The sequence below is a fragment of the Diaphorina citri genome, unplaced genomic scaffold (assembly GCF_000475195.1).
Source record: "Diaphorina citri unplaced genomic scaffold, Diaci psyllid genome assembly version 1.1 scaffold359, whole genome shotgun sequence".
Taxonomy (NCBI): domain Eukaryota; kingdom Metazoa; phylum Arthropoda; class Insecta; order Hemiptera; family Psyllidae; genus Diaphorina; species Diaphorina citri.
This window is the reverse complement of record NW_007377794.1, coordinates 175,690-192,999: the sequence shown is the minus strand read 5'-3', so window position 1 is coordinate 192,999 and position 17,310 is coordinate 175,690. Positions and strand designations below refer to the sequence as shown.

Genomic DNA, 17,310 nt, shown 5'->3' with positions numbered 1-17,310 from the left:
GTAAGTAGAACAGTGTGAAATAGAGGGGAAAAAAATCAGCTATCAGCTCTTCTTTCTAAATCCGTACACTCTATGAGAAAGGAGAAATAAGGTTAATTTACACCTAGTTACCAAGCTATAGGTATAAGGTGTAATATATGTATGTATGTAAATACCTGTGAAGGTCCATTGAGGGAGGGAGGGGGTGGGGAGATCGTATTTATAACGAAAGAAATACATAGTTTCCACACACACAAATCCTGTGACTTTTCCCCCCAGATTGGATGTGTTAATTCACGATTTTATTGCCAAATAAGTGACTCCTGAAGTGGGTGTAGTTTAGCTTTAGAAAGTTAGGAGCCAGGCAATTAAAAAAGAAAAAAAAATTCTGAAAGCTTTTTAATAAGTTAGTATCTACCTAATTTCAAGTAGGTAGGTGATTAAAGGTAGGTATTTTCCCGTCAATATGAAAAGAGAATAAAGTTTCAAAAGTATTAAAAAGCTATTTAAAAAGTTTTGAAGATTTAAACAGGGTCTCTTTAGAACTGCCCTCATGTAGCTTTCCCACCTGTAAAACTTACCTTCCTAACACTGCCGTGCTAAGCAAAAACGCCGTATGTTAAAAGAAAGTAAAAATCGATTTTTGGTTTTTGGTGCCAAATGGTTCCTATGATACTAAATTTTGATCCTATATTTTTTTTTTCTTTATCCTAAACCCCTTTATAGACCCCGGACAATTGGGCCTGACAAACTTAAGACCTAAAAATAACACCTGTATTCACATTCAAGGCTGTAGAGATATCAACATTCAGTTAGCATAGGATATGGAGACAATAAAGATGCACTTTTTATTTTCGTGATAATACGAAGGGCAAGGTTAATGCAGAAACAAAAATAAAAATACCTAGGTATGTAGGTACCTACCTACTTACCCCAGTACCTACCTACCTACCTACCGAAGTACGTATGTATATTATACCTATGTACCTACATAGATAGGGTAGGTAATGGCAAAAAAAAGGATCGTTTTGCAGATTCATACCTAGAAATGCTTTTGAGTCTCATTGTGGTAGGATAAACAAGGTAGGTACGGGATTTCCTACTGTTTAGTACAGGGCGCTACCACACCAAAAGAGGAGAAAAAAGCTTCAGAAAAAGGGAAATTGTCTCAGATTCCGAAAGGAAAATACGGTGTTTGGCCTAACATTGAATATTTGAATATGTATAAAAAAATATCAACAATAATAATAATTTTGATAATCTGGGTGCTAAAATTTCCATTCTGACCCCGAGTCCAACTCGCGCCTCTAGGATAAATTCACCACTCTGTACTTACCGAAACGAGGCCGCCGGTTTCGCAAGGTACGTCCAGATAGTCGAAGTACACTTCAACCAGTTTGTCCGGATCTGTCAGGAGGAAGACTCCACACGCCACGGGCTCTATGGATTTGGACTTGTAGAAGAAGTGGCCTTCCTTGGAGGTAACCAGCATACAGTCTGAGGGGGAGAAAGAAGAAATGAGCAGAAAGAAGATGATGAAGAGACACAAGGATGAAGAATAAGAGGAGGAAAGAAGAAGAAGAAGACTTTTCAGTCATAGAGAGAGGGTTAGAGGGAAAGAGGAAGAAAGAGAGAGGAGGAGGAATACGTAGTGGTAGAGAAGAAGAAGAAGAAGAAGAAGAAGAAGAAGAAGAAGAAGAAGAAGAAGAAAATCTTCTTCTTGAGGTGAAGAAGATGACCTTATTTAGACTGCTGGGGTAAAGGGACTTTTTAGTTCCATCCTAGCAGTATTTAAGGGCGCAAAGAATGTAAATTTTTATGAAACAAAAACATTTGTAATGAATGGAACATGCCATTAACCTTCTGACGCCATTTTTTTTCTTCTTACAGAAAATAATAACTAAGTAATCAAAACTGGGAAGAAAAATAGAACTGCCCTTTCCAAAAAGTGGACCAGTGGACCTTTTTGGCAACAAACGGGAGGGCGTGGGTTCAATCCCAGCCGAGGTATGGAATTTTATCCTCAATATAATTTGAGAATTTGACCACAATAATAGTAATAGCCTACTGCTGGAGTAAAGGGACTTTTCAGTCCTATGCGAGCAGTATAAATAAGCACTATTATTATTATTATTATTATACCTACATGAGGTTTATTCTATCTATTGTATGCTAAAAAGAAGAGGAAGAGAAGGAGCAGGAGGAAGAAAATAGCCTTTTGATAAACCCCTTAGGTTTCTGACAAACGTTTACACAGCAATCAAATTTATATTATGTTCCTAATAGTACTCTACACATGGTAGGTAGGAGGTACTTAGAAAGGTAACTATTTATATTGTTAGTTAGTTTTGCAGGTACATATTTGATGACTATTTTACCAGGTCTCTTCAGACAAGTAAAGTTAATATTTTTTTTCTTCTTCTAACATTTGCTTATCTAGTGGTTTTAACAAGACTTTAAAATGTAGTAGAGGATAATTGTATGTTAGAAATAAACTAGAAGCAACTTCCACTTAACTTCAAGTACTTAGCAAATAGCAAAAGTTGGAAATGTCTTCTTTTTCTTCAAACATTTTATTTTCCATTCCTTTGAATTTACTCACTTGTAGGTTTTCCATTGAGGGAGGTAGGGGGTGGGGAGATCGTATTTATAACGAAAGAAATACATAGGTAGTTTCCCCACACAAATCCTGTGACTTTTTCCCCCAAATTGGATGTGTTAATTCACGATTTTATTGCCAAATAAGTGATTGCTGAAGTGGGTGTAGCTTTAGCTTTAGAAAGTTAGTTAGAAGCCAGGCAATTAAAAAAAGAAAAAAATCTGAAAGTTTTTTTAATAAGTTAGTATCTACTTAATTTCAAGTAGGTAGGTGATTAAAGGTAGATATTTTCCCGTCAATATGAAAAGAGAATAAAGTTTCAAAAGTATTAAAAATCTATTTAAAAAGTTGCAAAATAGCTTCCTGTGGCTTTTTACCTTCGACTATAATTTGTTCTGATGCTTTCTTCTGTCGGAAATTGTTTTGCCACGGCATTTGGAGGGAGGTGGGGGTATTCTGAAAACAAAGAAATTGAGGTAGGTATATTAAATATTTGAGATATACATGAGAAATATTGAGATATTAAACAGGATGTGGAATGAACTTTTCTTTTGTTCTAAGCCAGGAGAGGAGAGACAGAATGAAACGTGTGTTACAAAGTCTACAAAGAAGTCTTTGTAGGCATTGTAGACAAAGTCTGCAAAGAAATCTTTATAGGCATTGCAGTTGGATGAAATGGATTTTGTCAAAGATCTTTTTGAAACAGCCCCCTGGTATCTGTCTATAGCTATACTTTTAGTTGATATTGATGTCATTTTACATAAAAAAATAAACTTATTATTATTTATCTAGGTAGGATTCTAGTTTTCATTTTCAATTTTAGAATTATTGAGATATTAAACAGGATGTGGAATGAACTTTCCTTTTGTTCTAAGCCAGGAGAGGAGAGACAGAATGAAACGTGTGTTATAAAGTCTACAAAGAAGTCTTTGTAGGCATTGTAGTTGGATGAAATGGATTTTGTCAAAGATCTTTTTGAGACAGCCCCCTGGTATCTGTCTATAGCTATACTTTTAGTTGATATTGATGTCATTTTACATAAAAAAAACTTATTATTATTTATCTAGGTAGGATTCTAGTTTTCATTTTCAATTTTCCAACTTTCCAAGTTGACTTTTTAATGATGTGATCTGAGAGTCCCCATTGTGATCGCGAGATTTATTTTATTGTTTTAGAGACAACAGAGAGTTTTCCTATTCCAATATTATGACGACAAACAGGTACGGTGTTTCTGTTTGTTTCCAATATACAGGGTGTTGAGGGTGTTCATCAAATGAAGTCAGCTCCAAGTTTCAACTCTACGATTACCTGCCTTGGTGGTGTAGTGGTCAAGACGCTCGCTTGGTAGGCAGGAGGGCGTGGTTTCTTTGATTATTTTGCATTGAGTCCAGAGAGTTTTCCTATTCCAATATTATGACGACAAACAGGTACGGTGTTTCTGTTTGTTTCCAATTTACAGGGTGTTCAACAATTGAAGTCAGCTCCAAGTTTTAACTCTACGATTACCTGCCTTGGTGGTGTAGTGGTCAAGACGCTCGCTTGGTAGGCAGGAGGACGTGGTTTCTTTGATTATTTTGCATTGAGTCTGTCTCCTAAACGTCATAACACTCATGACTGTTGAACGGATTGTTCGATTTGATGAAATTTTTGACAGCCATGCTAAACATTTTAATGTACATTAACACTTTAACACACAGACTCTTAGAGGGCATCAAAATGGATGACTATCTGGCAATCATGGTCTGCTGGTTTTTCCTGGTCCACTCAGGCTAGGTGAGGTTAATTTGAGGAGTCAAGTCGGGTGGTTCGTCACCGAACGAACGTTAAACCCCCTTAGTTTTCATCATTCGACACTAAACCACCCTTCGTATAAGCTCAACCGATTCTTCAAGGCTGTTTGCCGCTACACCTAAATCTCAAAGTGGGTTTTTTGTGTATGATACCTTAATACCACCCTTACTATTTTATTTCTGCATGATAAATCGCCCTCGTTTTCCGCTCAAAGACAATTTGTCCAACATCTCTAGCGAACTAAAACATAATTATCAATTCCTTCAGAGCTACTCACAAACAACAAAACAAAATACAATAAAGAAAACCAAATCATCGAGAAATAATGAGAAGCAAAGGTGACAATCTTTGAGAAGTGGGTACATAAAGAGAGCCATAGATTGTTTATTCTGTAACTAGGTACCTAGGTATTTATTGACAAGACATCAATAATTGGTTTTTGTCAGTTTTGTCCTTTATGAAACTTGAAATGAATTGTACATTATTAATTGTATTTATTGTTCGAAATGTTCTCTGTCCAAATTTATACAAAATAACAATTCAAATGGTAATTTATTCCTAAAAATCGACCTTTTGATTTGGTTTATGAGGTTTGTTTTCCCGCTGTTGTTTGTCTCTTTGATAACATTGCCAATTAGGTGCCTTTTAATTAAACGTAACGAACGCTAAAATTAATCAGATGGAATCACACCTCCCTAACTAACGCGTTAAAATTGAATATTGTACCATTACCGTTACGAGAAGTAAGAGTATTGACAAAATCTCATGGGATAATGGATGGTAAAATTTGATTTTTAAAATTAGTTTTATTAAAGGCCTTTTTACCAGGAACACGGTCATTGAAATAATAGTGAATGTATTTATGTCGATCTCAAACTCAAAACCATTTGACATGAACCACCAACCTCCGGATTAGAAGACCACCGCGGTCACCATACTAACCATTACAGTACTGAGGTTCTTCTAGCCAAACATCCTGAAGGGGTGCCCAAGAGGAGTAGTTTTAATTTATAAATGGAAGAAAAAAACTTGAAGAGTAGATAAATGAATCTTTCATCAAACAGTAAAAACTAAATAAATAAAGAGTAAAGAGGAATAGAGAGAGTAGTTTCTGCAAATGAAAAAGTCCTTTCACTGTGATCAGAGTCGTATTTAAGGGGAGGGCCCAGGGGGCCTACCCCCCCTCCTTGGGCAAGTTATTCAAAATTACATAGACAGACATAGACAGACCTAATAGTATCTAATCTCGACGGAAGCCAGCCTAGATAGCTTGGTTGGTAGCGTGTCTGCCTTGTGAGCGCTAGGCCGCGGGTTCGATTCCCGCCCGGGGCGAATTTCTACAAAGCTTACAACAGAACTTTCAGATCTATTGCTACCTACATAGGTTTTTATTTTAAGGAATCTCTCTCGGTGTGGTGCTTTTATTATGTTAAGGCGGTCTCTTCCTGATCCCTTGATCCCGCATCCATCAGTGTGGTGCTAACTGTTCCTGTGACTATAGAAGGAATTATATATTTTTCCTTCCCTAGAGACTACAAACCACAAAGCCCGTTGTCATTATTACCAGACTCCATTCTATTCTATTCTTATACTTCTTTTTCTTAATATTCTTATATGTAGGTACTTCTTTTTCATCATTCTCATGTTTTTATTATCACGGGAATATCACAACAATCTGTTTTGTTTGTGCTAACATGCTCTGGGAATTGTCTACTTAAGAGCTTCTAATTTCTTAGCACGACTATTGTCTTCTTTCATAGTTGTCTTATAAGTTCTTATAACAGTGATTTCCAACTTGCGGCCCGCGGGCTACATGTGACCAGCGAACCTTTTGGGGTGATGGGCCCCACGAGCTTCATGTTTGCTCTTTCACTATGGGGTGGACTCCGAATGGAGCGTGCACCTCTCCCCCTCAAGAAAATCCTGCATACGGGCCTGCTTTCCTGTGTATGTGGCCCTCGAAGTACCTGCCACTGTAGCATGTGGCCCGCATACACATGGAAGTTGGAAACCCCTGTCTTATAACATGAAGAATATGTTTGTCGTGTATTCTTCTTTCATTTTTGTCTTATAGGTTCTTATAACAGGATTCTTTGGGGGGTGTTTACCCCTAAAACGGTCTCCTCCCTATAAATTTCACCTCCTATATGCTCTGCCCTATTAAGGGTTAAGAATATGTCGTGCATGTATTCTTGGAACATCTTGCTTATGAAAGTCATTAGAGACATTCTGTTCAAACAAAGCGCAAACTTTTTATCTCGCCAGGGTTCTTGTCTATAACGTTGTTAAATAATTAACTTTTCTTCATTGTCTTTCTGACTGTATATAGATACAGGGCCGTTTGTAGGGAAGCTCGTCCGGCACCATCTACCCTGGTCGCGAGCTCCTCAAGGGGGCCCAAACCAGCATTCTCCTTAACCCCCAAAAAAAAGGTAAACAAATAAGGGGTATTATCTACCTACCTACATAATTATATTTTGGGGGTCCTCTTGAAGTTAGGGCCTCGATAGGCTGTGAATAGAATATAGGTAGATTCGTAGAAGCTTAACCCATCCTTTGGGGCTGTCTAGCCCCTACACCTAAGCCTCAGTTTGGGCTTTTTGTGTATGGGTACCTTAAATATTGTTTATTCTTCAAGCATAGAATAGAAAAGTCCCTTTTCTCTCGCAGTATAAACAAGGTCTTAAACCTAAATTTAATTGGTAATAAATCACATACATACGTACCTACCTTTATCATTTTCAAAGAAAGAAAAAGTTATTTTTTTAAGACGGCCCTGTGCAAAATGACTGTTTAATACTGTGTATACCTCTCTTTCTCTCAAATAACAAATAGAGCTTTAATGTTTAAAGTCATTAGAGACATTCTGTTCAAACAAAGCGCAAACTTTTTATCTCGCCAGGGTTCTTGTCTATAACGTTGTTAAATAATTAACTTCTCTTCATTGTCTTTCTGACTGTATATAGATATAGGGCCGTTTGTAGGGAAGCTCGTCCGGCCCCATCTACCCTGGTCGCGAGCTCCTCAAGGGGGCCCAAACCAGCATTCTCCTTAACCCCCCAAAAAAAGGTAAACAAATAAGGGGTATTATCTACCTACCTACATAATTATATGTTGGGGGTCCTCTTGAAGTTAGGGCCTCGATAGGCTGTGAATAGAATATAGGTAGATTTGTAGAAGCTTAACCCATTCTTTGGGGCTGTCCAGCCCCTACAGCTAAGCCTCAGTTTGGGCTTTTTGTGTATGTAGGTATGTATTTTTGTACCTTATTGTTTATTCTTCCAGCATAGAATAGAAAAGTCCCTTTACTCTCGCAGTATAAACAGGGTCTTAAACCTAAATTTAATTGGTAATAAATCACATACATACATACATACCTACCTTTATCATTTTGAAAGAAAGAAAAAGTTATTTTTTTAAGACGGCCCTGTGCAAAATGACTGTATAATACTGTGTATACCTTTCGTCTCTTTCTCTCAAATGATAATGCGTAGAGCTTTAATGTTTGTTCCAAGATATTTTTAGACACTTTTCTCATTTTTGTCGCAAAGAATGTAAATTTTTATGAAACAAAAACATTTGTAATGAATGGAACATGCCATTAACCTTCTGACGCCATTTTTTTTCTTCTTCTTACAGAAAATAATAACTAAGTAATCAAAACTGGGAAGAAAAATAGAGCTGCCTTTTCCAAAAAGTGAACCAGTGGACCTTTTTGGCAACACACATTGGCGTAAAGGCCAAAAGCCATGAATGAACTTTTACACACAATGCTTACAGTAGGAAACACTTTGTTGGAAACTTTTAAGTCGAAGAAGAAGAAGAAGAAGAAGAAGGAGGAGGAGGAGGAGGAGGAGAAGAAGAAGAAGAAGAAGAAGACGACGAAGATGAAAAAACCCTCATCCTCCCTCCTAACTGAAACAAATTTTTCTACTTGGATTTTGGACAGTGTCAAAAGAATAATAGAGAGTTAGAAAGTAATAAAATAAAAGTAACGAAAGTCAGTAACTTTTTTCGTGAAAATATGGCAAAACAAAAGAGAAAATTAAATTAAAAAATAACAAACTTGAGTTTTCTCTCTTGAAAAAGAAAAAATCACTACCTACCTAACAACTTGTCATAAAAAAAAACTTATCTCGAAGTTGTACGTACACAACCCATGTTATTGTCCATTCTCCATTTGACAATTGGATAGAAAAAAAAAATGTCAACACAATCATTTCTAACAATTCTAACATATTATTATTGTAAGTTTCTATTGTCAATGTAAAATAATATCTATTGTACCTATATTGTTAAATGCACTTAATTTAACGTGTATCCCATTTCCTACTGTCACCATACCCCTACTTCAGTTCTGTTAGAGACAGAAAAACGAAAGAAATATGGAAAAATAATGATGATTAAATAAATAAAGTTCATGTTAGTTGTTAGTGGAGATGACAAATCACTTTGTTTTACTTCACACATTGCATACTCACAAAAGTTACCAGGCGTTCATACAAAATGTCTTCGTTTACCTAGCATACCTACCTAATTGAACTCTCCACTTCAGAGGGAATTTGGAAAATGAATTGCCTACCCCGTTATTAATTTGTGGAAAAGCTACGTTATCAATTTGCCTATTACAATGTTAATTTATGTACCTACCTACCTAAGTACATCAATTTCAAATTGCAGATGGTAGGTACACCTACACCCACCTATTGGGAGATACATTAATCAGGATTGTATGTAATTTAAAATTTTATGTAAAGCTATAATACCTAAGACTCTATTCAGAATGATAATGTTTTTATCTGTCTTTAAATTGTTCTTATATCTTTGCTGGTTTGAATAGTTGAATAGCAAAGTAGTACAAGCCTCATCCTCCACCTCCTCCTCCTTGTCTTTATCTTCTTTCTTCTCCTCCTCCTCTTTTTTTCTGGTTTCCGTTTTACAAGGTAGATAATTCATTTTGCACTTTTTACACTCAGAAAATAATTATAATTGCGCTTTCATAATACTGTAGGCGTAATACTCGTGCCCCTGTGGGAAGATCTCTTCTAGACATAAATTTAACACCTGTAGAGCATGTAACATGAGAGTATCAGCATGTAGAAGTGTAGAAGAGCAAAACCACAACAAAAGAGAAAAGAACACCTACCTATAAGATCTCATTATGTACATAATTCTCTTAGAATACTTAGAAGCTCTGCAAATCTATTTTAAGTACACCTACGCTTTACGAGATTAATATTCTTCAATAGAAATTTAATATCCTTTTAGCCTTTTCTTCTTTTTTTTTCCAAGAGTACTGTTGAACATTTCTGGAAAAGAATCTAGGTAAATAGGTACACAATCTATTTTAAGTACACCTACGCTTTACGAGATTAATATTCTTCAATAGAAATTTAATATCCTTTTAGCCTTTTCTTCTTTTTTTTTTCCAAGAGTACTGTTGAACATTTCTGGAAAAGAATAGGTAAATAGGTACATAGTAGAAGTAGGTACCTAGGTACTTAATGCCCATCTTTTAAAATGTGATTAGGTAATGACATTACCTAATCACATTGTGTGTCTCAACTCTCAAGGCATCTACGTATTTTACCTTCATGTGTCTCTTTTCTGTCTTCTTCTTTTTCTCCTCCTTCTTCTTCTTTGCACTACTTATTTTCTGTTTCTCTTGCACGTACGTAGGTAGTAGGTACTAACTATATTATTTGTTTCCTCTTTGTCTTTCTCTTTTAATGTCAGTTCTCTTCATTAGATACATACCTACCTACTTATCTCCTTCTTTTTTCATAGGTATAATAAGGTGGGTAGGTACTTATTCTTTTCTCTTTTACGTAGGTACTACCTACTAACTATATTAAGTTCTTCGTTTGTTTTTTTTTCTTCTTCTTCTTCTTCTTCTTCTTCTTCTTCTTCCTTTCAATGTTATTTCTCTTGTCTTTTTCCTAATTTCAGAACTCTTTATTAGATACATAGAGTACTTACCTACTTTCTTATAAAAAAATACTGCATTTTTTTTTCTCCTGTTCTCTTCCTCCTACCAATCCAAGTCACCAAGTAAAAAATATTTCCATTCAAATTCTACTGAACTACGAATGTTCTCTCCCTCTCTCTCTCTACCCCCCTCCTCTCTCTCTGACATAACCATAAACATCATATTGGTTTTACTATTATACTCTATCAATCATTTTTCTCATCAAAATTTATATTTGCATTCTACCATTCCAGTAATAAAAGACTCGTAAAATTCAAGTCCCTGTTGTTTTCATAGATTCCATCGAACATTATTGTACAAACATAATTTTCAAACATGATTGTACATGCAGTGGCGTAGGGTAAGGTTTTCAAAAGGGGTAGATATAAGTCGATTAGAAACCCATAGATACAGTATGCCGATCTGCTGGTGGTCTTAGAATCCACAGGTTGAATAATCCTTATTATTCTCGGTAAGGGGTAAGTAGGGGGGGGGTAAGAAGAACCCCAAAAAGAGGAAGAAAAACGGTGCTTTCCAAGTTTCCATTAAGGATACGCCACTGGAAAGTACATTTTATAGCTATGGGTACTTGAAAACATGTCTATTGAACAAATATAGTTTCTAAGTATAGAAGCAGTGTTATCTTGTTGGGTCCATTAGAGAGACATGGATAAAAGATAAGAGTGGATGAATAAATGAAGAGAGCAGATGGGTGATAAAGATTGAGAGGGGAGAGACATTGAAAGAGATGAAGAGAGAGAAAGAGCAAAGACGAAATTGGAGACAAAAGGGAAAGTGGAAGCGATGGATAGAGAGAAAGAGATAAGGTTATTATTTTTTTTTTTTTAAAAAAGAGGGAACTGACTGCGGGAGTAAAGGGACTTTTCAGTCTCATTCTGGCAGGATAAACAAGGTATATTCTATTCTATTCTAAAATCACTTCTCTAACTCACGTTCATTAAATTTGTTCCTGTTAGTGGATATGTCAAAATCACTTTGTTTTACTTCGCACATTGCATACTCACAAAAGTTACCAGGCGTTCATACAAAATGTCTTCGTTTACCTAGCATACCTACCTAATTGAACTCTCCACTTCAGAGGGAGTTTGGAAAATGAATTGCCTACCCCGTTATTAATTTGTGGAAAAGCTACGTTATCAATTTGCCTATTACAATGTTAATTTATGTACCTACCTACCTAAGTACATCAATTTCAAATTGCAGATGGTAGGTACACCTACACCCACCTATTGGGAGATACATTAATCAGGATTGTATGTAATTTAAAATTTTATGTAAAGCTATAATACCTAAGACTCTATTCAGAATGATAATGTTTTTATCTGTCTTTAAATTGTTCTTATATCTTTGCTGGTTTGAATAGTTGAATAGCAAAGTAGTACAAGCCTCATCCTCCACCTCCTCCTCCTTGTCTTTATCTTCTTTCTTCTCCTCCTCCTCTTTTTTTCTGGTTTCCGTTTTACAAGGTAGATAATTCATTTTTCACTTTTTTACACTCAGAAAATAATTATAATTGCGCTTTCATAATACTGTAGGCGTAATACTCGTGCCCCTGTGGGAAGATCTCTTCTAGACATAAATTTAACACCTGTAGAGCATGTAACATGAGAGTATCAGCATGTAGAAGAGCAAAACCACAACAAAAGAGAAAAGAACACCTACCTATAAGATCTCATTATGTACATAATTCTCTTAGAATACTTAGAAGCTTTTTTATTTTTTTAAATTGAAAAATGGGCGGAGCCTTTACTATCTAACTTTGCTAACTGGGTTACATTTACAATTTTCAGAATTTCTCATTTTTAGGATGTGAGGGACAGCCATCTATGGGACGTTGAGTTTTCAGCTATTACTTTAACCAACAACACACAACGTTACTTAACATCAGTGCTCTGAGGAAAAACGGTATCCAAAATTATCTCAGGCTCCGTGACAAATTTTTATCCTTTGTTATAAGAATATAGGTACAACTTATAATGAATTTTTACTAGATTTAAATATATCATCGCTCTCTATCGCTAAACTCTAGTACATACTAGTACGTACCCGAAACTACTGCATATTGAGATTTGAATTCAATCCGGTTAGATTAACTTGAAAATCAAAATGTGACCCCAGGGATTAGAGGAAAATTTATACAACAAGTAAACTATCCAAAACGTATATTTAATCATTTCAACTACCTCTAATAAGCCTCAGTAACAAGGCTTTTAGCCACAGTGGTTCTCACTTTGACTAAAAAGGTACTGTGAGAATGAGACCTTTATTATTAACAATCCTACTTATTTATCTCTAACGAAGTAAATGTAGGTATAGAATTAAAGATGTAAGGTTTCGATTATAATAATAATAATAGGGTCAATAATGGGGAAATTAATTGAATTTAATTTTTAATTCATCAGATTGGGGAGGCTGGGGACTCGTTAGAAAAGGGAGAACTGTAGGTATAAAAAATCTGGTGGCTCTAGGAAACTCTGGACAGACAGAAAAATTCGGCATTGAAATGTTGACCTTGTGGAGAAATTGCCAATAGCATATCTCTTTGGAAAGGTATCTGTTTCAGGTTTGATTTTTTTTTCTGTATTTAATCATTATAAATAGTTTTGGGTCACTTTATTTTACCTAGGTAATTACAATTTACTATGTAAATGATACCAGACCTAATGCTGTCTAAGTCTGAAGGAGTGCTGAAATGAAATCATCGGAAGAAATGCTTTATTTTATGGTTGAGGCCACAGATATTTCATATCATTACCTACTAACCTACTCTAAAGGTAGGTACTTGATTGATCAAATTAATTAGAAGATTACATAATTCATTAGATTTTATTTATGTACTTATAGGTACCTAACAGACTGATTAAGTAAAGAGAAACTTTATTTTTTACAACTGTTCTGCACATACGAGTACATCCCTACGTATTAAATTGTCGACCTAAACAGCCTCCTATGCAAATGCTTTATTATTTTTATTTTATTTTTTATAACAAGTGAAGAGCTCTTTACATTTTCGCTTTGAGCTTTGCTGTCTAAGTCTGAAGGAGTGCTGAAATGAAATCATCGGAAGAAATGCTTTATTTTATGGTTGAGGCCACAGATATTTCATTTCATTACCTACTCATCTACTCTAAAGGTAGGTAGTTACTTGATTGATCAAATTAATTAGAAGATTACATGATTCATTAGATTTTATTTATGTACCTACTTATTGGTACCTAACAGACTGATTAGGTAAAGAGAAACTTTATTTTTTACAACTGTTCTGCACATTCGAGTAGGTACCCTAGGCATTAAATTGTCATTTCGCTTTGCCTTTATATATTTCTATTTATCAGTCAATATTAATCTGAAAAGCTACTATTATTGTTCTTTCCAAGCCCATATAACGCTCTCGCATTATTTCTTCAACGGCTTTGTTTCAAAAAGGTGGGCGCACGGATTTTTCAATTTAAAACAATTTCCACGGGTAGGAGATTTCAATAGAATTTCCAAAAGTTCAGATTGTGTATTGTTGGATGCTATTTCTGTGTTGTTCTTGATAACATCCACTTTCAAATCTTCATTAGTTTGGTCCGTGTTAACCTTGGGTAAGCTTGTCACTGTAACCACACTTTTGTGTTCAGTTTCATTTCCATCACTTTCCAAAAGATCAAAATTTTCTGTCTCGTTTGAAACATTTACTACAGTGACATTTTCATCCAATCCCTTACTGTTTTCTTTGGATTCCTCTTCAGATGGTTTTGTAGAATTTTTGCTCATGATTAGGTCGTAAATTATTTTGTCTAAGTTGACAGCCTTGATAGCCTCATATTGCTCCTTAGTGTAATTAAAAGTGGAATGGATGTCATTCACAGGCAATAATAGTTGTTTAGCGTTACGACTTCTATGATTTTTTATATTGCTCATGATTAGGTCGTAAATTATTTTGTCTAAGTTGACAGCCTTGATAGCCTCATATTGCTCCTTAGTGTAATTAAAAGTGGAATTGATGTCATTCACAGGCAATAATAGTTGTTTAGCGTTACGACTTCTATGATTTTTTATGTCAGCATTGGAAATTGTTGGAAAAATTCCTGGAATTTCTGTGAAATATTCGGTGGTAAGTGGTTGTGATTCAGGACTATTAGTATAACCGTATCTAAAATTATAGTTAATTGAAGGTGAATAAACTGGTATCGGCATGTTTGTTGAGGGCTCAATAGACTTGATGGATTCTGTGACATTTTCGGTGCTGATTTCCTCATCTTTTACTTTAACGTTTGTATTATTTTCAAAGTTATTTGTCTGGATTTTATTTGTATTGTTCTGAACAACATTAGCTTGAACTTCATGTTTGTTGTTCTCAACATTTGTTAGAAAACCATTTGTATTTTTTTCAACATTTGTTAGAACATCTTTTTTATTGTTTTCAACTACATTTCTTTGAATCGCATGTGTGTTGTTTTCATCCTTTGTTGCAACATTATTTGTAATGTTTTCAACATCATCCTGAGCTTTACTTGTATCGTGATTCATCATTTGTTGGGCTTGTTTTTACGGTCGGTATTACTGTAGTAAAAGTGTTATTGTCATTTTTATTTTCACCAGTTTCCAAAAGCTTTTTTTTTTTTTTTTTTTTTTTTTTGCTTCGACTTTTCTATCACCTTTGACTCTCTTCTGTTGTCTAAGTTTCACAAGAAGATCTAACCCGTCAATCTGATATTTGCAATCATAATTCTTATTGACTGAAAAAGTCTTACCTGATGTCTAGAGAAGAACTCGCCCAATGGGGATCCAGCACAGCATACCAGGAAACTCGAGAGTACCACAAGGATAAAGCGGTGGTCCAAAATCAGCATCTTTCCTCTAATTGTTAAAAACACGACTCAAGGTATTATAAAATGTCCTAATTGAAATTTTTATAACAAAGAGGAACCTATTACAGAGGGACAATGAAAACTAGCCCAATGGGGATCCAGCACAGCATACCAGGAAACTCGAGAGTACCACAAGGATAAAGCGGTGGTCCAAAATCAGCATCTTTCCTCTAATTGTTAAAAACACGACTCAAGGTATTATAAAATGTCCTAATTGAAATTTTTATAACAAGAAGAACCTATTACAGAGGGACAATGAAAACTATGTAGGTATGCACGGTCGAAATTTATGTTACACGTAAGGTCGAATGCCTTTTTCACAGCAGAGTCTATGCAAAGTATGTCCTTTTATTGGGTTAGCTCATCATGAAAACTATGTAGGTATGCACGGTCGAAATTTATGTTACACGTAAGGTCGAATGCCTTTTTCACAGCAGAGTCTATGCAAAGTATGCCCTTTTATTGGGTTAGCTCATCCAGAAACCATCAATGATTATTTTGAGAGTACGAAATGTACCAAAAGTACTTAAATCTTTTAGGTACTTGGGACAAGACGAAAATCGAAAAAATAGTGAAGAATTTTGTTAATGAAGTTCAAAATTTCAAAATAAATGTTATTGTTCTTTTTGAATCAGGGAAAATTAAGAAGTATCACCTGATGCATAAGAATTTTATAAACAGGTTGGGTAGGCACCTCCTCTACTTGTTAAAAACACGACTCAAAGGTCCAAATTGAAATTTTTATAACAAGAAGAACCTATTACAGAGGGACAATGAAAACTAGGTATGTAGGTATACACGGTCGAAATTTATGTTACACGTAAGGTCGAATGCCTTTTTCACAGCAGAGTCTAGGCAAAGTATGTCCTTTTATTGGGTTAGCTCATGCAGAAACCTTCAATGATTATTTTGAGAATACGAAATGTACCAAAAGTACTTAAATCTAGTTGATACCTTTTAGGTATTGGGGACAAGACGAAAATCGAAAAAATAGTGAAGAATTTTGTTCATGAAGTTCAAAATTTCAAAATCAATGTTATTGTTCTTTTTGAATCAGGGAAAATTAAGAAGTATCACCTGATGCATAAGAATTTTATAAACAGGTTGGTTAGGCACCTTAGTCTGAAAATAGTTCTATTAAACTTTCTGCTCTTAAATTTAAGCTTTTAAAAAACAATGTTTCTTTTTAGCTAAATAAATGTTTATTTATTGAGTTTTCACTTTTACGTAAAATTTTCGATGTTTTTTTTCTCACGAATTGAAAATATGGAAGAGACTTTCAAACACAACCTTATCCTATGAGAGCTTGGCGTGAAAGAAAAATGCTTTCCTGGCTCGAGCTTTTAAAAAACAATGTTTCTTTTTAGCTAAATAAATGTTTATTTATTGAGTTTTCACTTTTACGTAAAATTTTCGATGTTTTTTTCTCACGAATTGAAAATATGGAGGAGACTTTCAAACACAACCTTATCCAATGAAAGCTTGGCGTGAAAGAAAAATGCTTTCCTGGCTCAAACCTCTTTTTTATCGTTTGGAAAGGTTCTGCTCGGAAAAAATATTTAATAAATTCATTCAGTTTTCGCAAGTAGGTCTTTTTTTTCAATCTCCAAGAAGTACATAGGTAGGTAGGTAGGTACTTATGATCACATTTAAAGGTGTAAAATTTGAAGCAGAAGCAGAAGAAGAAGAAGAAAAATACTCCTTGTTTATTATTATTGTCTTTAAAAGTAGAAAAGTAAGTACTTGCCTAAATAAAGATAAAATTATGTGGTAATGAGAAAACTTTTTTTACATGAAATAATTATTTATTAAAAAAAAAAAATAGCAGACTTTTGCAGATTTTTCCACGTCAAAAAATTTTATAAAAAAGTAAAAAAAAAATACAAGTCAACATGAAAATAAATTTAAAATTTACAGATAATTTAGGAAAGTACCAGGTACCTATGACTTGATTGATGTTAATATTTGTTTTATTTATACTTATCTACCTTTGACTTCATACACAAAAAGCCCACTCTGAGGTTTAGGTGTAGGAGCAAACAGCCCTAAAGGATGGGTTGAGCTTATACGAATCTACGACCAATCTAACTTATTCA

At 34.8% G+C, this 17,310-nt stretch overlaps 1 protein-coding gene across 4 annotated transcripts in view; it reads right to left on the bottom strand.

Annotated features, from left to right (window-relative positions):
- LOC103508010 (corticotropin-releasing factor-binding protein) overlaps window positions 1–16,517 on the bottom strand; it is a 36,341-nt gene extending 19,824 nt beyond the window's left edge. For 3 of the 4 annotated variants that reach the window (XM_008472537.3, XM_026822728.1, XM_026822730.1), the window contains exons 1-3: window positions 15,912–16,517; window positions 15,098–15,201; window positions 2,956–3,034 (exon numbers count right to left, since the gene is read on the bottom strand). In XM_008472537.3, coding sequence (XP_008470759.2) covers window positions 2,956–3,034; window positions 15,098–15,196 — 178 coding nt within the window. In that variant the 5' untranslated portion in view covers window positions 15,197–15,201; window positions 15,912–16,517. Of the gene's footprint in view, window positions 1–2,955; window positions 3,035–15,097; window positions 15,258–15,911 lie in introns of those variants that run through there. The other variant, XM_026822729.1, reaches the window with a different exon arrangement.
- Window positions 16,518–17,310: the final 793 nt, after the last annotated feature.